Genomic DNA, 22,985 nt, shown 5'->3' with positions numbered 1-22,985 from the left:
AGCCTAGGACGAATATTAAATATTTATCGGTACACACTATATCAGTAACACCTTGTTAGTTTCATCTTCTGTTCTTAAAGAAAACAATCGCAAAATATGTGTTATCTCGTATGCTATAACATATTCCACCTAATTATTTCCTCGCCATTTCACTACAATAATGGACGAAAAGCCTATTATAGGGTAGATAAAACTCATAGATGACAACAATATTTAAAATATAAGTTTATTTGTGGCCAACGTTATAATACCACTAGGCAATTTTAAGCATCTGTGACATGGTTGAGTGTCTTAAGTAGTCATGCTCACTAAAATGTCCAGACATGTGACGGCGTCTTAGGCGGGTCATTGGGCTCCCTACAATATGATAAAGCGCAGTGATGGCTGGCTCATCCGTCATACTCGTGATCGAGTGCTGCTTGTAGTACTCGATGGTCTGATCTAATCACTACGATTAATTATTATACGCTTTAGTACTAAGTAACTAAACTAGATGATTGCGTTTTAATATTTTAACTAATAAGTTACTGCTGTTTGGTAGAGCAACATGCAACTTTCGGAATGAGTGGTAGATTAAAAAAATAATTAATATGACTATTCAAAAGTGCTTAATTATTTTATAATGCACTTTTCTATTCAATTCTACGCTGATACGCACATGACGTACGCTCGTGAAAAGACGACGAGAATTCATGGATACTGTCTCTAAAATTACCGACATAGTATAATAATATGCTAACTTGCCCTATACAAGTATTCTTTATTCGTGAGGATAGTCACGATCATAACATGATATTTATATGTTGAGCCATTCTTGGACCTATTACCCTGTGTTAAATAGCAATGATACAATATCTACGATTATAGTAGCTAGGTAATTATTACGTATTAATTGTTTTTACCTGAATTATTATATCTTATTATATGCTAAGTATAACAACAGTTTTTTATTTTCTGCATAACAATAGAATACTTATTAATTAATAACATAAAAACTAACAAATGAGACTTGGAATTCATAAAAAGATTTACCTAGTAATTTTTGCTGGCGTTATGATCTTAGTTTGATAGAGTCGCTTTTATTGTGTGCATTTACGTTTTGTCCGATCGTGGCACCGATAGATATTATTACTCTACGAAAACTCTGTTGGGGGGAAAGTCGAGTTTACGCACGTCACTCGGACACAGCGTATGACTATTTTAATTTCGCCGCGGCATAATCGCGGCGGCTATTTTCGAGTTTTTATTTTAGCGTAGTTCGCGTGTGGTCGAACTCGCTATGATATTTTGGCGGGAAAACTCACAGTCACCGATGGCCGTCGATGCAGTCGGTGCCGACTTGTTTACAATAAAAAAATATTTCTATTTCTACACCAATAAATAACCAGAAGTACATAATGGTGAGTCTGGATTGATTTTAATTCTAACCTATTTATATGAACGTGTAATACTAAAAACATTCCATTCTGATTTAAGAGTTACCTACTCATGTAGCTATACCTATACTTTCATATGACTGTACAGTTTCACATTATTTTAGTATAAGGCCATTTATATAAAGTAAATATACCTTCATCATTACGAGCCCTGATATGTTAGAGGCATTGTCTACTGTCAAAAGGCATCTTGAACGTAGTACTGAACGGTCCCACATTTCGTTGCGTAAATTTGAATTCAACGTGGAGCTAACCTATCGTGCACTATGACAGAGAAATGTACACAGCACTTTCAAGTGTACATAGGTATACTTATATACCATGTGGACACTTAATTTTATAAACAGGAGTCAAATAAAGTAGTGCCTCCCTTATGAATATGACGACCAAAAATATGTTTATGAAAATTGTATACGTTGACGCCCTTAAAAAAATAACTATTGTAAATAATACTTCACGCATTAATACAATTGGAAGTCTACAGGTGAATGACGATGTTCTAGACCTGATGATATTGAGTCATACTTATTCTAAACACACACTTGTATTAATAAATGTAGTACATTTAGTGTAATGAGTGTAAAAAATTAAGTGTTACTTTTTCTATGCTATACGTTTCATCAACTGCGTACGTGGACGATCAGATAGAAAGTTTGCCTACAACCAAAACAAGAGACAGACTTAAAATCCTATTTTAACATCAAGGAGGATAGCCGTAAAGATCGGAACACATATCTGAACAAACAACAACACATTTATTTCATTTGTATTTCAATGTATTTTATGATTTTAAAGTATTTCATTATCTCAAAGATTAAAAAAAACGGGAAGATTAAGTTCTTTCAACTTTTTAACGATTGTACACCTATATTACATATTATATAAACAGAATATTTACTATTGTAATATTATTTAAGAGTATGTGATACATCGAAGCTGTTAAAAACGGTTCATACCCGTTTTTAGGTATAATAAATAGGTATATTTGTTCAGATTAGAAGTTCAGTAATTAAAATATTTCTGACATTATCGTATAGTACAAAAATATAGTACAAAATCAACTTCAGGTGGATAGTTTAATGTGAATAAATACCCATAAAGTTCATTAACTTAAAATCCTGTATAAACAAATGAAATAATACCCACATGAAAAAGAGAGTCTTGTAAGAACGTTTGTTGAAAGAAATTGCATTTATATATATATATATATGTACCTAGCTAAAACGTAATCTTATAAAATAAGATAACTTACATTTAATATCCTTTCTCTCTCGTTTATAAGAAATTAAATTATAAATTTTCTCCCGCATAGAATGTATTTGTATACCTCACACACATCAGTGTTTTTACTCGCTCTACCTCTCTGATTTAAAGTTTAACGCAATTCTGGACTGGTACATCTGAATACAGACTAATCGATGTTTCAAAAGGTATAGTATAATTACATAGAGGATTACCTATAATTCATTTTCTTTTGTTTATTTACACACTAATTTAATTCAAAACAAAAAAGTAGCATGATTAACAGTTTGTCTACAGCAAAAATTTTGGTGGTCCCAATGCTATGGATGTACACATTCAGATCGACTTCCATGCATCGCCCTAGATATCGTAATAATAATTCTTGGTAAATTTGTTGCGTTAGTACCTCATCACCGTATATCTACCATTACCGCAGATGAGGTCACTAATATATAAAATTTTTCTTATTTGAGGGTTATCTAATGCGCCGAATGTTAGTATCAGTGCTATACCATAAAAGTGTTGGAGGCTTTCCCGGGACGTCGATGAACCCTTTTATGGTATGGATCTAAAAATAAATACCAAAAATATTATATATTATTTTCTTATACCCCTAACAAATTTAACACCTTTTTAGAAACTATAAAACCAGTGCGAGACAAAAAGAACGCAGAAGTAATGTCAAACAAGCTGTGGTGCGGTGGGCTGCCACCGATAAGTATATCATACTGCCTATAAAATTTAAAAAAACCACGAAGATCAGAGAACTGACGCCGAGGAATACTGTGAGATACTCCTTATACGTTGATGAATATCAAGTGAGGAATAGATCCGATGAGAGATCCGTTCTATGTTATTAACCTAGTGTATCCCATTACATCATTAACAAAATTGAATACTAAAACTTTTACTGCAAATTTGGACTTTAGAACTAGAAACATAAATACGTAAATTTCCTTATCTGCTAGGTACTTAAAATAATTGTTATCGGCAGCTTCAATCGATCTCGTGACTGCGCAATTTGTGTATAATTTAAGTATTACTAGCTGTTTCTAGCGACTTTACTTGTGAGTAATAATTTCGATCATTTTCCAATGATAATTCATTAGTTGTCTTAACAAATCGTTTATGGCAATAGTTGTTCATGCATGAGATTTTCATGTAATGTTAGACATTGACACCTATATAAGTGCATAAAGTAATACTACTGACTTTAAAAAAAATTCAGTTGAGTTTCTTGCCAATTCTTCTCAATTGACTGTGTATACTGAACTGGACATTAGGGAAAAAATATTAATACAAAAAAGTTGACGTTCATACTTGTCTTAAATGACCTACATGAAAAACTGTTTTTCCATTTGATTTGATTTGATTTGATAATACATAGTTATGGTTATAATTACCTGGGGACCATTCACAAATAATAATATTTTAATTAATAAAGTGAAATATGTTCAGGATTTCAGCTGAAAATCCAACATTTATATGAGCAGGGAAAGACAGACAGAAATAGCCAAGTTGGTTATGTTTCAGTGCAATATGTTATCAAACGATTTGCGGAGATTGGCTCTTACGTGAATTGAACAAAAACATGCAGAAAACGTATGACTACAAAACACCAAATAAAAAAAATGTACGCGGAAATAATGGAAGAAGTCTTCCCCGGAACTTGCTGCTTATCCAAAGAGATTGGAAAGTCGATAAGTACTCGAACAGTAATAAGAGGATTCGAAGAACTCCCTTCTTATATAAAAGTGGTGTAAAGCCATTAAGAAGCCATTCAGAAAATAACGAAAAACTGTTATGATGGGCTCTACGGGACCAACACAGGGAGAGTGAAAGATTGGTCAAATGTAGTCTGGTATCTCGAAAAATTAAATAGGCCTTTTAAAAACTTTGCCTTCCAGGCGTACTTCTAGGGAAGTAGTAAATACCTTTATTACCTATGGTATAGATTCACAAGTAAAACTTGGTGATGGTATAGTATGAGTCCTATACTATACCATCGCCCAGTTTTACTTGTCTGGTATCCGTTTGAGGGGATGGCTTACCCGTAGAAGGATAGCATATAACATGTGACCTGCAATGCTCTGGTTCGCGAGCCATGCTATTTTCACTAACTAGCGGGCGGACGGGCGGACGGGCGGACGGGCGCCCGCGAGTGCCGCGGATTTGTCGGCCTGTTCCTACCAAATTTAAGGAAAATCATACTAAAATGCAGCCTATACTTTGGAAGTACATTCTTTCTATTCGACTGATCAATTGACGTATTGCCTACATATCTCTGAACGTTACTTTTATTGACGGCCTCGGTGGTCTAGTTGTTTAGCACACCGCTTTACTTCCGATGGTTTCGGGTTCAATTCACACGTTTACTAATTCCGTGACAAGATTGAATATTTAAACATTATACCCATTTTCAACTGAAATATAATATTTAATGACTGCCATTTTATATATGTAGTAATAAGTTAGTATTTTTATAATAATTCAGTATATTTATAATGCAGCATTCGTATTAAATATGTTCTTTAGTGTAGAAGAAATAAAACAAGGTAATTTCTATACCTATACATTGATTTAGAGTTTCTTATCACTCATTATCTGTGTTATCACCAGACGGCATACCGCCTCTATATGTTAATGTCTGAACAGGCTTTCCCAAAATAAATATTACCTATCAATAGATAACAATTGATAGAAGTATAGGCAATATTAAAAAATCATGTATGTGAGCACTTACTTGATATTTTAATGAATTACATACTTATAATTAAACCAAGGTTTCTGATTCATTAGATTCGGCAACGCGCACGTGACACCCCTGGTGTCTCCGGCTTCCGTAGGCTACGGTAACCACTTACCATCAGATGGACCGTACGCTTTATTGCCACCACTATCATAGTACATATAAAAAAATCATACCAATATCACACAGTCATGTATAAACTATAATTCGCAGTTTTATATATTATAATATAAAACTGCGAATTATATTACTTACTTTCTCACTTTTCTTTTTTTTGGAACATAAAATTATCTAATTCCATTACAAGGTAATCTCGAAAAAAACCAATTAAACATTTGTTTCTCAAAAACCCCAATTTCTTTAATTCGTTTAAAAATACCATTTTAGTTTAGCAGTATGTAGCTGCCTATATTTAGTTAATTAAATCATTTAAATATAACTATATAAACATACAACAAAATAAATATGTTGAAATATTTAACTGTGTGAAAACATTTAGTGTTGTTACTTGGATTCAGTATTCTGATAAGGTGAAACCAGTACGATCCAGATGTTATGACCCATCATACGCTTACACTTGTGATAAGAAACGAACAAACACTGCGAGAAATCGTAGCTAAACAACAGATGTCGATAAAGAACTATGCATTAGATTTCATAAAGTGTCGCGTATATATGTGGTTGAATAATACTTTCAGTATCATTATAAATATTATAACTTCGTAGTAAAATACATTCGACTGAAGCAATCAAACCCAGGTTATTTATTATTTAATGCAAGATTTAAAAGTTTCAAAATTCTCAATTAGTAAAAGTATGTACTTGATTATTTTATAAATTTAACACCTTATTGAGGCTTATGAACTTTATGATATAATCAATTTATACTTTTACACACATAATAATTCATGTAGACAAACAGTCATACCTAACAATGAGATGAACCATTTCCACTGAACCTGAAGTGAAAACACAGCGTTACATAAAGTAAAGCGTTTTCATTTTATGGTAGCTTTACTTCAACATAATGCTGCCAATTTAATTACTCACACAAAGCAAAATAACGGTACTAAATGTTATAGTGTTTCATTAACTTTATTACTGATAACAAGAAGTCCATGCGACAACAGCGCAATGATAACAAAACCGCATGAAACCGGCGCACGCGCCGACCGCAGGGGGCCCCGCTTGTTCATAAACACAATGATACTTTATCGTGTAAACGCACACTCACACACACATACGACATCATAACTGATAACACCGTCGTATACTCGATTCTATAAGAATAGAATGACGCAAGTAATATTTGCAGCATAAGGATATATGTATTTGCTATAAACTATAATATATTATTGCATATAGTGATTTGTAACCGACACACGTCACAGCCGCATTTCAGATCATCAGTCTAATTGTTATAAATTTAGATCATCTAGATACATCTATTTAAACACGGTATATATTCTTAGTACTGCTTTTTGTGATTTATTGAATCTAATTTAAAATGTATTTTTATTAATATTATTTGAATACGTACTCATGGATTTTGCTAAAAATTCCCTCTTATAAAACTTTACAATATATCAGATAGTTTACTATGTCTAATCTGAAACAGGATCACATGGCCTTACTCATTTTTATACAAAACTCATTTCTTCATATCAAGCAAACCCTGACATTGCAATATATTCAGAATCCAAAGAGTTTGGGTTTTGAAAGTAAGCAGACACTACATTGTAGTATAAAAACATAATGCGCAGACTATGATTGTAGTAATGTAGTCACTACTTGTAGTAATGTAGCGTATTTATTAATTTCATTTGGTAAGTAGTAATACAAGACAGACAAAGACGAGTACAACTGTTTAACTCGTATAGTTCAACTGCACGGGACAGACTTATAAAACGGCCGACTTTTGTCTGGCGAATACCACTTTCGTCTGAGGACTGTGAATATTACTACTCCACTTTTAAACTGTGTTAAAGATAATAATATAATAATCTATAATAATAATCTCAGGACAATTCACACAGAGCCATCTAGACCCAAGTTAAGCTAGCTAGAGCTTGTGTTATGGGTACTAGATAACTGATACATATACATAGATATTTTTTTTTTTCTGTAAATACATACATATTATACATAGAAAACACCCAGACCGATACAAACAATCATACTCATGAATACAAATGTTTGTGCCGTGCGAGGAATCGAACCCGCGACCATCGGTCGTAAAACGGTGTGCTTGATCGCTAGACCACCGAGGTATTGTGTTGTGTTAACTGTTATCCATGTTTCCATACAACGATTACATTGCAGGATGTTGTATCTACTAGCTAAAAAGATTTAAATCTGTATACATATATGTAATCCTCTATGCTATATATTATTAAAACACTGATAATCAATTTCAGTGCGTAGTATGCTTACTACGTCATGCCTACTTAAACCAGGGACAGGCCCGTTAGCAACAAAAAAAATGTCATGATATAAACGCTTCTGTCTTTATTTAATATGGACGTCGTGTACCACACGTAGATATAGGTAACCTATGGAACTGATTTACCTTATCATACATAATCGGACTGTATTAATTGTCTTTAATTTTACTTATCTACTTATAAAGTCCGTTAAAAAAGCACGTCAAATATTTTTAGAGTTCCGCGTGTAAATTCGAACCGCTAGATAAATTGACCATTAATATACTGAATTTTATACAAACCAAACGAATAAATAAACCTAATATAAGTATAATATTATATTAATGTATAAGTTTTGAATAGTAATATAATATTTTTTGTTACTATCGCTCTTTCGGAAAACAGTTTCATCACAAGAAGAACGAGTAACAAATTAACGTGTTCCTCTTTGAATATATGTATATTGTTCAGCTTTATGATATTTAGAAAAAAGGAAAAGGGATGATAAAAGCAAAAACATAGTTATAAATTCATATAGTACATTAATATAGTGCGAAAGGTGGTAGCAAGAATAACAACACAATTCTTAAATTTTATTTAAAAAAATACCGTTAGATAAGATCGTAGTCTAGTTACCGTCTATCTATAACTACATCACATCTTCATCATCACTATTTTCTTCATCAACTACAAATGCTGTCGACATGGAATTACATACATACGTAACACATGAAACTAAAGGATAGACATCTTTAGTACTGTTTTATCTTACCCATCCAGTAATAGTACCTAAATATTTATACTAATATTATATGTGAAATATGTATCCATTTGTTATATTTAATATCTAAAAGGCTTAACGCATTGTAATAAAATTTAACAAATGAGTAGTAGCACGAGGATGACCAAAATATTTGTCACCTCGTTCTTACGAACATACTGACAAAAAAACGAGGAGGATATGTTTATATTTTAGCCACTCAGTTACGGAACCCAAAAATGTGCCTTGTATTGGATAATAAACATTAATCCAGTAGAGAGAAGTTCACAATAATTATTCGTAGCCACGAGTGTATTTCTATTGGATACATTTGTTGAGGCTTACATGGTATTCTATACTTTAAATATGTAATTAAGATTTATAAATAGCATTATCATATTACATAGTAATTTGTATATAAAAGAGCAAACAAGTGAGTAGTGTATAAGTGCAACGTAATTGTTCTTTATATGGTATTACGGTTAATGCGTTTTATGCAATCTAGAACTCTATATATTATACTGATTTTTTTACATTTTTATAAATTTGTATATATATATTTAGATACGGAGGACAATATAGATATATGCGGTAAATTTACATACATGTCACATTTTTAAGATTATATATTGCCTATAGATATATGCCAATTTATTTAATTATATGTATTTAAAGGAAATCTTTGTACAAAGTTCACAGCACATCTGTCAATCTTCATGGCGGTAGGCCATACGTATGGCATATGGTAGTAAAATTACATGATATAGAGACAAATCATTATGTCTCCATTATTAGTTTTCATACATTGCAATGCATGGGAAGTACGTCGGGCGAAATATGAGATTGGTAGCGAACATGAACAGGTAACGAAAAGTCTCTCTCAGGAAACTGTATTATATTCTGTATTCTTAAAAGTAAATAAATAAAATAAAAATAATTACACCTAAAGTTCTCAATTCATCTAGACATTGATTGTGGAATATCAGTTTAAAGTGCTGGTTTACCATTGTTCTCTACCTTTTATTCAATAAACATAATTTGTTTACACTCCGCTCCATTTGAATGAGTTCCGAGAATTGTTTATATAAACATTAGCGCACGATAGGTGGTTGGATTACGTAATGACTAGCATACGTGGGGGATGTCCAGCTGTCACGTCAATCCAATACATTTCACGTTTTATTTCATGAAATTATTGTTTATCGAAGTTCATATTCATCAGGCCGTAATATCGATCCCCGTTTGAATTGAACGGGGGATCGATCTGAGGACGGTCTACGGGGACCGTGACATAGACACTCTAAGTGGCCACTAAAAAAATTCGTACGCAGTCTATACACGGCTTTATGTACAGTGTACTTCGAATTTAATAGTTACCAATCTTGACAATAATAACAGGGGGTAAAGTAGAGCCTGTATTAAGTTACTACATCTAATGTTCATAGAAATTTACCTGAATTCTGCACAAATTTTTGCTTTATCAACGTGTACCAATATTTTTATTATCTAATCAGGTATAGATCCGTGTTGAATGGACATAGAAATGTCCGTGTAGAAATGACGTAGCGTCGCGTCTGTTACGTCACGTGTGTGCGGACCTAAAGTAGGTAACTAATTAGATAAATGTACCTTTAGTCGGAAGTGTTACTACTTATTCGCAAATTTCGTTGTACAAAGTATTAGTATCATTAGTTTTTTTCTGATGATACCATACCATACCGGTAATGCGGAGATTGTTAGTAATGGGCATTAATGGCCCCATTGCTAACATGTACTATGTCTGGTCGACGTCCACCCTAACTGGATATCGTTTTGCCTAACCTCGCTAAGGGCCGACCTGACATCATAATTATCCTATCCTCCACTGGTGCCCCGGCATCATATATCGTTAACGCAGCGCTTGCGCCTGCAACAATTATATCCATTCATACAAAAAGAGGATATGCTAACTCAGTGCGCTGATGATTTATATTGCCATATATACATTAGTAAAGCATGTGAGAATGTGATTTCACCAGGAATTAACTATAATATTTTTTAAGATCACTGTTTTTACGTCCAACGGACAGGACATTACCTATTAGGTACTAACAATCCTCTTCCTCCGTAAATTTATATATCAGGCTCCGTGTTTTAAATAATAATCGTATATTTACTATAAAAAATTCTATCAGTTGTTTACTACACATAGTACAAGGTTTATTTTAAAAATATACACAATATCAATCTACTCATACAATGCCATTGAAATTATCACAAGCTGTTTTAGTCAAGTGCTCAAAACAACTAGAATAGTTATTTTATACTTCGTTACCAATATTTACGTACTTTTTAATATATTTTAATTGGTAATATTTTTCTGTCTATTTCCCATACAAAATTTAAATACAATAAAACTACTTTCGCCTATGAATACCAAAATTTCGTGTTAGAATACTAACTTAGGCACATGTTGAAGCTTACATTAATAGAACCAGTAAGGGGTCGCTTTACAACGAGACCGGCATATCAGTCGCCTATTGAACCATGGCCTACTGTACCGGTAATAACTGGACAGCGGCCGCGGCAAGCGGCTCCTGATAACGTTTCTATATTATACCACACAAATCTACTCCCAGTGGCGTAATTCTGCTATTTGCTACACTAATGTGCACCTTATTGCCATTGTTAATTACTTTTGTAAAAAAAATGGGATAAATTTACTTCAAAAAATTGTGGTTAATAAACTCAAATATTTTCAAAGTTGATAAGGGCGTGATGTAAGTATAGACAGCATGTTCGCGGGGGACTGGCAAGCTTATCAGTGCGTTGTCATTCCGAGACATTTTATAAGTAAGCGAAGCGTACGACCGCCATCACTGTCCGTAGCGACCGCGCAGTGACCGGTACTAGTGTTAGCTCGAAGACAGTGAATAAGTGTAGCGATGTTGGCGTTTCCGCAATGGAGATTGGAAATACCCAGCGATGGGTGTAGGATCCAACGGTGGATGCCGGTGGAAAGGTTTGCGCCTTACCTGGCCAGGCCTGTAGCGCTGCCTCCGCTACCCCCTCAGGTGCGAAGAAATACTTTAAAAACCAAATACTATATTTTCTGTGTAATAAAAAATCAGTTTTTTAATAGATCAAACATTTAAAGGACTATAATAATATATTTATTTTCTCCACAAAACACGCATAATATAAAGTGATACAGAGCCTTTGAGGCATGTAAAATTCTATAAATTTATGTGTTTGCTCTTTGCAGGTGGAAGATGAAGATTCATCAGGTGGTTCATCTCCTGAACGGAACACAAATGAGTCGGGTGCGGATGGGGAGACGGTATGCGGATGGCGAGGGTGCGGCGATCGATTCCCGAGCGTGGCCCGTCTATCTGCACATGTAGCACGCGCTCACGCGCACGCACTACGGGATGGACTTTTCTATTGTGGGTGGAAAGGATGTTTGAGGCCACAGAAAGGATTTAATGCTCGGTGCGTATTTAATTTTAATTCGCTTTCTTATTTTAAATACTTCTACAACCTACTACCATATATTTTTAAGATGTTATACGTTAGATGAGATATTAGGGGTTGTATACATATCTTGTATGTAACTTGTGTCCAATTATTTTTCTTACAATAGATAAAGTTTACTCTGTTAATTGCTAATATATCTTTTAACTATTGATAGTGTGACTGTTTTTTGTGAACAACTATTAAAAAAAATCGTATTTTTAAATTCAATGAACTACTTGCAAAAGATGTTCGTATATCTCATGTGACATTTTGGACCTATAAAAATATTGTTACGATTGATAATCGGTTCTTTTACTTGAACATAATATACCTATTGTTTTTATTTTTAATTATTTCAGGATAAATTTACAGCATCACTTTACTGATAAGTTTTCTTTTTGATAAACTACCTATTGCTCTCAAAAGTATTTCTGACCACAATTGGTTCCCATTATTAGAATCAATAGCTGTTTATTAAAAATATCTAAGTAAAAAACTAATCATTTTCTTTTATTTGTCCACAGATACAAAATGTTAGTACATGTACGTACACACACGAATGAGCGCCCGCACATTTGTAACCAGTGCAACAAGAGTTTCTCCAGAGCAGAGAATTTGAAGATACATTTAAGATCCCATTCTGGAGAAAAGCCCTACATCTGCCCTTATGACGTAAGTTCTAACAAGTTAAATGAGCATATTCTTAAATTTAAATTAATATACTATATTTCAACTTACTTATTTAAAATATATGAATGACATGATATTATGTTCACTTTAATGGCAACATTCTGTAAATTAATTTACTGTTAGTTGTCATTAAAATTAATGACAATGTTTAACATAATAACTGTAAAAAAATCACTAATTATAATGGCGAAATTAAACTAGTTAAACTCGCTTATAATTCCGCAAATCACCTTATTACTATTAGCAAATCATTCAACCAAAGCAATGTAATATAGTAATTAAACTTACATTAAAATATATTATTTTTTAACAGGGCTGCGGCAAAGCGTATTCTAACTCAAGCGATCGCTTCAAGCACACGCGTACACATACCGTCGACAAGCCCTATTGCTGCAAAGTGCCCGGGTGCAACAAAAGATACACAGACCCATCCAGTTTGAGGAAACATGTGAAAACCAACAAACACTTCACCACCGAGGAGGCTCAACGTCGCGAGTCATCCGACGAAGTGCACAGCTCAGAAACATTTTCGCCCGCAAGGGAAAATAGCTCCACGTATACTCATGCAGAACGTTCATCACCATTACAAAACCACATAGCGTACAGTCCGATAAGAAATACCATATCACCGACGATACCTCCGTACAACCCCATATTGCCAACGATGGGTACTTCAATCTCCCCACCAGTAGGATACTCGCCTCTGTTAACATATATAAGGCCTGTGGAACCTATATATCCAGTAAGGGTTCCCGCACAAGAAATGTCATATTTGGAGTACACGCAAATGTATGACCACGCACATAGAAGTTATTATTCAAATAACGCCACATATCCAGTATTAAGGCAAAGTGAAAAGATATACACTTATGAGGAACGGCCACAATTCGCTGATGAACCCATGGAGGAAGCAGAAGACAGAGAAAGTTACAGTCCTGTAGAAGAGATGCCTTTGAACTTAATATGCACCAAGCGAATTGAATGCAAACCTATTGAGGATCTCGTCAGACGTGATTTACCTTTAGATTTAAGTACTAAGAGTTAATATTATTTATTAAATTATTTATTTACACCCTTACATGCTATTTCAATTATTTCACAATATTTTTAACAGTACAATATGAAATTAAGGAAAGTCATTGAAGAAAGATTACTTCATAATCCAATACATTTATATCGCAAAAATAAACGCATTATACAAGGTTGCAAGTTTATGGCACTTACTACCACTACTACTAATTATAATTGCATTAGAGTAATTATGATTAAAAAGAGCTCGTAAATTATTCGTTAGAAGTGTAGTCAAATAAACCGTTACACCATATTATTATTATTATTTGCCAATTGTGATTAACTATTACTGACAAGTTTTAACCTTATCACCTATAGAAATTTGAGAAATTCAATACATTTTAATAAATCTAGACAATAGTAGTTTAAGTATATGAAACAAAAGGAGTACGACCCTTTTCCCCACTAGGCACACTGGGTATGTGCCCAGGGCCCAGGGATGAATTGGGGCCCCCTAGTTTAGTCCCTACTCCATTACCAAACCATAACAGATAGCTACTCTACTCTCGCCTGATACAATCAGTCCTAACAAATGCTTACCGACTATGGTCAATTTGTTCGTTTTTGTTATTTTTTTATAAATGTCTAGCAAGAACTTAAACACCTCATCACACGACGACTTTTTAAAATTATTTTTGGCTGGTTTGTTTTGAAGGTATGGCATCCCCATATACATCTCTAGTCATGTTCAAAAATGACTTTGTCTATTCCAAGAAAATAGTGCTTTATTAATATGGTCCCTTTACCTTAATGTGCCCAGGGCCTCTAATAGGTGAAAGACGGCCTTCAAAAAGAGTATTGGTCTTAAGGCACAATGCACTATCTCATACTATCTCTAGGATTATCTATAAAACTGGACACTAAGCATCGTACTAATGAAAGTCCTTTAAATCCCAGTATCAAGTAGATAGGCACTAAGGATAACCAAGTTAAATATGTTCGTTAATATTATTTATTTAAAAAAATCTTCAACAATTTACAATGATCCATTCAACGTTGCAAACAATATTTCACAAACATAAAGTTCTGCCATATGCACCGGCGTAAGATTATTTATAACAATTTGATGTCGACCTTTATTTTCATAGACGGAAACACACTCTCCATATCGAGGTGTCTAACGTCATAATATGAGGTTCAGAAAGAAAGCATGTTCTATATATCCAAATAAGATACAAACATAGTTGTATGGGTCTTAGGCACGCACGAGCCGGGACATGCCATCAGCAATAGTGTTGAGCGCGTCGAGATCTTTCTGAGCTGTATCCAGGAGATGCGCCATACCTCGCTGTTGTAATGTGAGGAATTGCTTCACGTCTTCTTGGGCACCTGTACAAATTACTGTGTTTAACTATCGCAAATCTTATTAATATTATAAATAAGAATATTTGTAAGTATGAATGAACTGTTACTCTTTCATGCAAATGCAAAACTAATGAACGGAATTTGATGAAACTTTATATTAATATAGTTTATGTATAAGCAATAGCAGAATAACACATAGGCTATATATATATATATATATATATATATATATATATATATATATATAACAAATTTCATGTGTTTCACGGGAAACCGCGGACACAGCTAGTACCCTATAATGTATTTAAAAAAATATGAAAATCTTATTTACTAACTATTTATATTATATTATTAAATCATCTTTTAATCTTAAATGTATGAGGTTCAATAAAATAGTTTTAGTCTAAGATTCGAAATATAGAAAATAAAAGTAAAACTATTTTTCGTTATTTTTTGTTGCAGTACTATTTATATGGAGATGCGATGTTTTAATTTATCTACAACAGACCGTTAATAAGTTCCATTTGACATGACGAGTAAGAATAAAATACATCATCTCTTCTTTTAATCCCCAGGATAATTTAACTACAGAATCAAAACACAAATACGTCGACACAAGGAAAGATCAACTATACCGTATAATAATTATTACAGATTTATGCGAAATTGATATAAATAATATCGATGACAGATGATATGATCACTTACCAGGGTCCAGGGAATAACGTTCGTACGCAGCACCTCCGCTAGCGCTTCGTTGAAGCCGAACAGCGCATAAAAGCTCATTCAAACGACCCTGAAACAAAATATATTTAATACTTATTTATATATTAATTAATTTATAATCTCATCAATATATTGTAAAAAAAATAGAGTACAATATATTTTAAATAACTACGACGTCATGCTTCATTTTTACCAAATTGTTCAATTTAAGGTTTTATCAACTTGACATAACTTACAAAGTTATGCAGTGAAATTACAGGATAGGAAGGTATAACATCTTAGTCTTCCGAATTGGAAACACATGACTGGTAACACGCGCGTCACATGATATCGTGATGTACGTGGCACCGCTCATGTACATATATAGACGACGGTTACCACATATCATCAGGTGGGTCGTCAGCTTGTTTGCCATATAAAAATGATGATTATAAGTTGGTCTCTTGTTCGGTCTTCTTGTGTACAAGCACAACACTTGCAGTGAACTTTGATCTTTTATTATATAACTAACTTATTATGCTATTTATAACGTTTTAATGCACCTGTCATAAAATATTTGGTATACATTGAATACAAAGTACAGAGTACAAAAGATAATCTTATCGCGAACCAATCTTCTACTATAGTACAGATTGTTTATCAACACTCAATGCTATAGACCCCCTTACTGTACGCTAAGCTGAATAAGGAAAAACATATATAAAAACATTATATAGTTTGTGAGGATGGTTGTTTGTTACTCTTTAATAGAAATATAATTACTTGAGAGATTTTTATTTATTTATATCGAAGATATTTGAAATTTGTTACATAGATAAATCATTCTAGATTAGCTTTTTAGCCGAATTCACGTAAGTAGCGCCGCGATACGTAGCTAGCATTTCTAGACACTTAAGTTTACATTTCTGTATTAATTAAATATAATAAAGTTTAAAAAAGGCAGTGCAACAACACATTTTAGTTTACTTAAAAAAGTATATTACAAGTTATAAATCTACATACCACTTAACTGTAAAACTCGATACTGATATCAGGGTTTACGTGAAGTTTAATCTTATATCTAAAATTCTCGTATCACAGTTTTCGTTCCCATACTCCTCCGAAACGGCTTGACCGATTCTCATGAAATTTTGTAAGCGTATTGAGTAGGTATGAGAATCGGCCAACATCTATTTTTCATCCCCTAAATGTTAGGGGTAGTACACCTATTTTTTTTTCTTTGTTTTAAGGCAAAACAACGTTTGCTGGGACAGTTAGTTTTCTATATATTCAATTGTTTGTTTTCTGCATATGGAGCAATACTTGTTTTTCTTGACTCCATATTGTCCAATCATACTTTCAAAACTTTGTATGCAAGAAAATCATACGTGAGATCTGCGCTTGCATTATTTAATATTTTATATTAGTGTAATTATGTGACATACAATATACATGATACATAAGGTATTTTATGTATAGTTCTAACATGCATAGGGAATAATGTAAAGTGTGACATTCATGTTCAACAAATTTATTTAGTTTATTACTTATTCAATGTACACTCAAAATAATTATCAAAAGGAATGCTACGAATATTGATTAAGATGACAGAATAGCAAAGGATATAAATTATATAAAAAGATAAACAGATATTTAACATACGCTAACAAGTTCCGTGTAGAAAATTATCAATTTGATAATGATAGCAGACATCTAGATTTTCTAATTAACGGCACTAAAATACGTCTGAGAATTATTACTATAATGATAGGATCGTTATTATGATTGCATATACTACCAAAATATATGTTAATTAGAAAGTTACGTTTCATATGTAATGTTAACATATTCATGTTAAGAAAATGTATATTGACCAGTGATTTAAAGCGTATAAGTGGTATAGACGCTTTAAACCACAGGTCTGGTAACTCATTAAGCTATTTTAGTTAAGTACTTTATATAACTTTACTTCATCCTGATAGATGATCGCTGCGGCGAATATACTGGGCTCACCCTGTAGAAGATAACCATATATAATGGAAAAAAAAGTCCCCACCAATATATTACATATGTAAGTGTAAAATGAACTTCAGATTTAATAATAACATAATTAATATAGTGTCTGCTTAGATCACAAGTTAAGGGTAGTTTAAAATATAATAAAAAATATACATTTCATAATTTCAAAGGTATGAAAATCTTATACGAATGATATCATATCAATTGGTTTTTGAACATTGGCCAGACAATGACAATAGTGTCATGTAGGTAGTAGAATAGCAATAGATAGTTGTTGCACAATTGTAATAATTTATCACATTCAAATATGATTGATTATATCACTACCACGTTTTATAATCATATATTAATAATTATACTGATATCGTTCTTGTCTGGAAGATAGACTGTGGTCGCGGGGTAGACTGGCGATGGCTAGATAGCAAGAAAACTTTGAGACAGTGAAATGAGACACTAGACACAAGACAGGAAAATGAGCAATTATAAAACTAATCTGGTCAGTCTACCAAACGCTGACACCTATCGAGAGTGTTATACTCCAGTCAGCTCAGGAACACGGCTAAATCAAGGTAAATATCTTTTTAGCACAAAGTATTATATAAAGCATTCCGCCTTCCCGTTTCCAAAATTTGTCTTTGGCGAAAATGCTTTGTGCCAAGCCTTAAAAAGTTTGTTTGTTTAGATGAACGTTAGCGTGTACAACCATGTTAGCGTGTAAAACTGTTCTCTTTGGAACAACTAGTTTTAATTTAAAAAATATTTTAGTGTTGGATAGATTATTTATAGAAGAAGGTTATGTAGACTATATAACATCATGATATGAACAATAATAGCTGAATATCAATAAGAAATGTTGATCATAAAAAAGTAGCGCGGGTCAATTTTAAAATTTTAATTCTTTCATTCCTTCATAATTTAATGGCCACGCTCCTGTCGGTCGAACTCTTGCCACTTACCACGATCATCCATCATTGTCTTTAAAATTATTTGTGTTAAAACTTAATTAACAGTATTAATAAACGCACCATAAATACATATTGTAATTTCAGTATACTTCTGTTTCGATAGTTCAGTTGTACCTGTTGGTCTCTTAAACAAAGCTATAATAAACCGGAATGTCAAACATAGATAATTTACGCTAGATAAGAAATAACGGCAGATCTCGGTAACACTGATTGATTGCCGATTATGAAATACCCCTTAAATTGTTACATAAATAAATACATACAATATACCATATCTTGTTGTATTTGTCATAGATAAATAGTTTATATTTGTTCATAGAAAATAATTCATAATTTGTTTACAATCATAAGTTAATCTACTATTATTCCGATTACTATTACGTATTCGTATATATACATATAGGTACGAAGTAATGGCAACGGCTAGTTTCTAACATTACATTGATGTAAAAGTAACGACCAATGTAGTACCCCTACTACCGTTTAGTTACTTTGTACAAGGTACGTACCATTTGCAACTTTGGTTGATTGATACGGTAGAGTAGTCCCGAAAAACATATTGTACGACTTAAACAATTCAATCTGACACCACATGTTTATCGCTCTTTTTATCGGTTTTCATAAAAACACGCACACTAAGTTAATTGCACATATACCTACACCACATAAAGATTTGCGCATTCTAAATGCATAAACAACGACTATCCGACGCAAATGTCACATTGGGTACATATATTTATTTTTGTTCAATTGATTCCGAATACTTTTGAAACTGGACAGATTTATAGATAATTATTTAGATTATTAACGAACATTGAATTATATAAGCCTGTTCGGCTCTGGGAGACAAGCCTTCCACAATCCCTTCCTTATTTATTTATCTTCTTTTGCACACAAAATTGTATACGGACTTAATTCATTAGTTCTAGTCCAGAGCGGCATTGAATCAGATGAGATTCATCAACTACAACTATCAATATTAACTAAGATCTAGAGTACCTATTTTTATTCTTGTTTTGTATATTGTTTTGCATGTTTTATTATGTAGTAACTACTAGCCCCGGCTACGCCCGGATATACATGTAATATATGTATAAACCTTCCTCCAGAATCACTCTATCTATTAAAAAAACCGCTTCAAAATCCATTGCGTAGTTTTAAAGATTTAAGCATACATAGGGACGGACAAACAGGAACAGCGACTTTGTTTTATACTGCTACTGATATATAAAAAAGTAATTCACCGCCATATTGACAACACTCTCTTAACTTTCCTTGCAATTTATTACTTAGATATGAGGACAACGGTCCATTTCGTGACTACTTTATCAGTTATAGTCATTTGTAGTATTTCCTATTAAACTGCTATAGATTCAAATAATAAGGATGTAAATATTTTCTGTATTGACAGACTGAAGCATATAGGTATTATTAAATTTAGATTGAGAAAATTTAGTTCAGCACTAGAAGAAAATTAATGTAAATGATTGAATTTAGCAAATACTATATAGGTCAATGCTAATTGTTGTTTAATGCATCGTAATAGTATGGTGGACCCGTCAATTAATAATACGCGCTAATGGTTTACGCTGGCGGGGCATTAGACGACGATGATAGAATAAGAAAGAAGTCAGGTCAGTCAAGTTCGGTCATCTGGAAATGAGCTCGATAGCTCCAGGGGGCACCGCGTAGATGTCAAACTGTCATCGTGTTTTATTAGCTAAGAAGCCACTAGTCCCCATTACTAACAATCCCTTGGCCCCTACTAATTGGTATTCAGCTAGTCTACTCACTGCCACTTCCATCGTACTTACATCATGTCTGGAAAGCGAGTACGAAAGAAGAATGAACTACCTTAAAGCTTTTTATATCTACTTTAGTATATCTATAATATATACGTAGTAATTGTACTGTAGTGTGCTCAATGTAATCTTTGAATTCACTCTTTTCCAACATGATAATATTACAGTATATTTGATCACAGATTTAACCAGTTCTAACCGGTTCCTTAAAATGTTTAGTGATAAGAGTCTTCAAAGGATTATATCTAAAGATAAGATGACAAACCCAAATGCGAAAATATTATGATAGTGTGTAGGTAATACAGTTGCGAAGTTAATATAATAATGCCTGTACGTAAATTAAAAGTACAGTAATGGTCATATTGGTCATGTCTATAGGTAAAGCTCTATCATAATTATAGTAACACATTGGCAGACATTTAAAAAGTTCGTATGCACTTGAAGATTCATACCCACGTTCTTATAAATACAGGTGATATTCTACACTGACCAACCAGTTTGAAACAGATTATTATTTCGAGTTTTCATTCTCTTCCGTGTTTTTCTCACTGGTATGATTTACTTCTAAGTGGACTCTAATACCATTTTGTGACACAATATATTTTTACTTTAAACACTAAGTACACATTTTTTAAAGTAAATATAATATATTTACGAAACTGCGGCGGACTAGCCGAAGTTGGCTTAACAATGACCACAAACTAAATCTATTAAGCATCCTGCAGTCAGCTATATCATAAGTCATTCCGCGGGTTTGGAGTTCCATCTACACTGGCCCTTATTCAGCTACGGCTAACAGCATTAGAATAGTTTAACAGAAGTAGGTAATTACAATAGAAAACGATACGGTATATAAACATATAAATACTGTAAGAAAATAAAAGTAGAGCTTTTTAGGTATTACGTCTTCATCTTATGTTATCCCAGAAAACAAACAAACACAATATCATAGCATAAAAAACCAGTGAAATGCCACAAAATGCCGAAAAAACATTTAGATATGACAAAAAACTCGATAATTCTATTTCATAACTCTTCTCAGCTTACAGTCCACATATTTATGTACATTATGCGAGTATGATGATTTTGTGGACTATATAGTCTACAACATATCAGAACTAAAAGGACTCTAAGAATATATAATTTATTATAATCCAACAAGAGGTTTATATCAAATATAATCCACCTCTACAAATCAATCACTTTCGAGTGCTTAGCCATGCAGTCTGCTTATAAACATGTATATATACTAACATAAATACTATTATGCATCTATATGTCTGTTACCTTTTCACGACTACTTTTTTGAACTAATCTTAAATTTGCCAAAGATAGATACAAGACCGTACATACGTCATACTTGTATGTTATTAAAATTAGACGAAGTCGCGGGTGTCTGTAGTAGTGTACATTCTTTAACCTTGTAAAAGCGTACTATAGCTATTCTATAGCCAGTTGTAATCGACGCAATAATGTCTTATCGCGAATGCAATCAAACATCTGAAACACTGCTATCTGGACACTCAGACAGGTAGGTCTTAAAGATATCAATATCATTTAAGTGTGGTATTATGATTAAAGCTATCTAGCTATTTATAAATATACGCAGCTGAAATAATGAGCCTTCCGAGCACGCATACATGAGACAAATTACAGAAGAGAACGAAACAAGAAATATTGAAGACTGGTTGTATCCATCGGCACTGCTCGCATGATAGTTAGCTAGCTATATTACTCGGGAATAATGTAGCTGACTATAGGAAATGATATTTAAAATTGGTTAAGTAATTTAAGGATTCCTTTAATTTATCCATAACAAAGAAAACAGCAATTCTTTCCTCGTTATTTAGTAGTTTAAATTGAGTCTAGCAATTTGTTTACGAGATATAAGGATCTTTGAATGTATTTGTTTCATTTTCATTAATGTGAATGATATTAATAATTTTATTGTGAGCAAAATCACGAAAATATTGACCAAGAGTTTGACATTAGTATTTATAATATTAACATAAGACCAATACGCATTATACATATATCAAGCAGATAGAGGAAAAGTTGGAGTCGTGTGGTATAAACAATTTAAGAGAAAACAAAACAACGACTCTCTTCCACCGAAACTCAATTGAATTACCTTTTTGTTAACTAGTTTATTTACAATGTCTAGTTATATAGGTATTTATGTCTAACATTAAATGAAAATCCCGTGCATGAACAACTATTGCCATGCACTCTCGTCATTCAAGTAATCGTTTAGTAATTTGATCAGAAAATCTAGACACGCGGTAGCGTGTCAAGCCGAGTTTCAAGTAAGAGAACTGGCGAG

The 22,985-nt window shown here is 33.0% G+C and overlaps 2 protein-coding genes across 3 annotated transcripts in view; one reads left to right on the top strand and one right to left on the bottom strand.

Moving 5' to 3' along the window:
- Positions 1-1,300: 1,300 nt before the first annotated feature.
- On the top strand, positions 1,301-14,233 carry LOC131854105 (zinc finger protein GLIS3-like). 2 transcript variants are annotated; one of them, XM_059205228.1, is made up of 4 exons: positions 1,301-1,400; positions 11,855-12,081; positions 12,630-12,777; positions 13,109-14,233. In XM_059205228.1, exons 1-4 carry the CDS (start codon positions 1,398-1,400, stop codon positions 13,838-13,840), a joined length of 1,110 nt encoding a protein of 369 aa, XP_059061211.1. In that variant the 5' UTR covers positions 1,301-1,397; the 3' UTR covers positions 13,841-14,233. The 2 variants fall into 2 exon arrangements, with proteins under 2 accessions (XP_059061211.1, XP_059061209.1); XM_059205226.1 differs by lacking the exon at positions 1,301-1,400 and adding an exon at positions 11,481-11,663 and having other exon boundaries at positions 13,109-14,232.
- Positions 14,234-14,322: 89 nt separating this feature from the next.
- LOC131854103 (probable nucleoporin Nup54) overlaps positions 14,323-22,985 on the bottom strand; it is a 28,624-nt gene continuing 19,961 nt past the window's right edge. Inside the window, 2 exon segments of the mRNA XM_059205225.1 lie at positions 14,323-15,195; positions 15,880-15,967. Coding sequence (XP_059061208.1) covers positions 15,062-15,195; positions 15,880-15,967 — 222 coding nt within the window. The 3' untranslated portion in view covers positions 14,323-15,061.

This window comes from Achroia grisella, unplaced genomic scaffold (assembly GCF_030625045.1).
Source record: "Achroia grisella isolate CSIRO2021 unplaced genomic scaffold, CSIRO_AGI_Agris_v1 utg95470, whole genome shotgun sequence".
Classification (NCBI taxonomy): Eukaryota; Metazoa; Arthropoda; class Insecta; order Lepidoptera; family Pyralidae; genus Achroia; species Achroia grisella.
Note: the sequence above shows the minus strand (reverse complement) of the source record. Positions and strands in the feature narration are given on the sequence as shown.

Coding starts and splice junctions, on each gene's coding strand:
- LOC131854105 (XM_059205226.1), top strand. CDS start 11,535: ATGTTGGCGTTTCCGCAATGGAGATTGGAAATACCCAGCGATGGGTGT. Junction 11,664..11,854: donor TGCCTCCGCTACCCCCTCAG/GTGCGAAGAAAT, acceptor TGCTCTTTGCAG/GTGGAAGATGAAGATTCATC. Junction 12,082..12,629: donor CAGAAAGGATTTAATGCTCG/GTGCGTATTTAA, acceptor ATTTGTCCACAG/ATACAAAATGTTAGTACATG.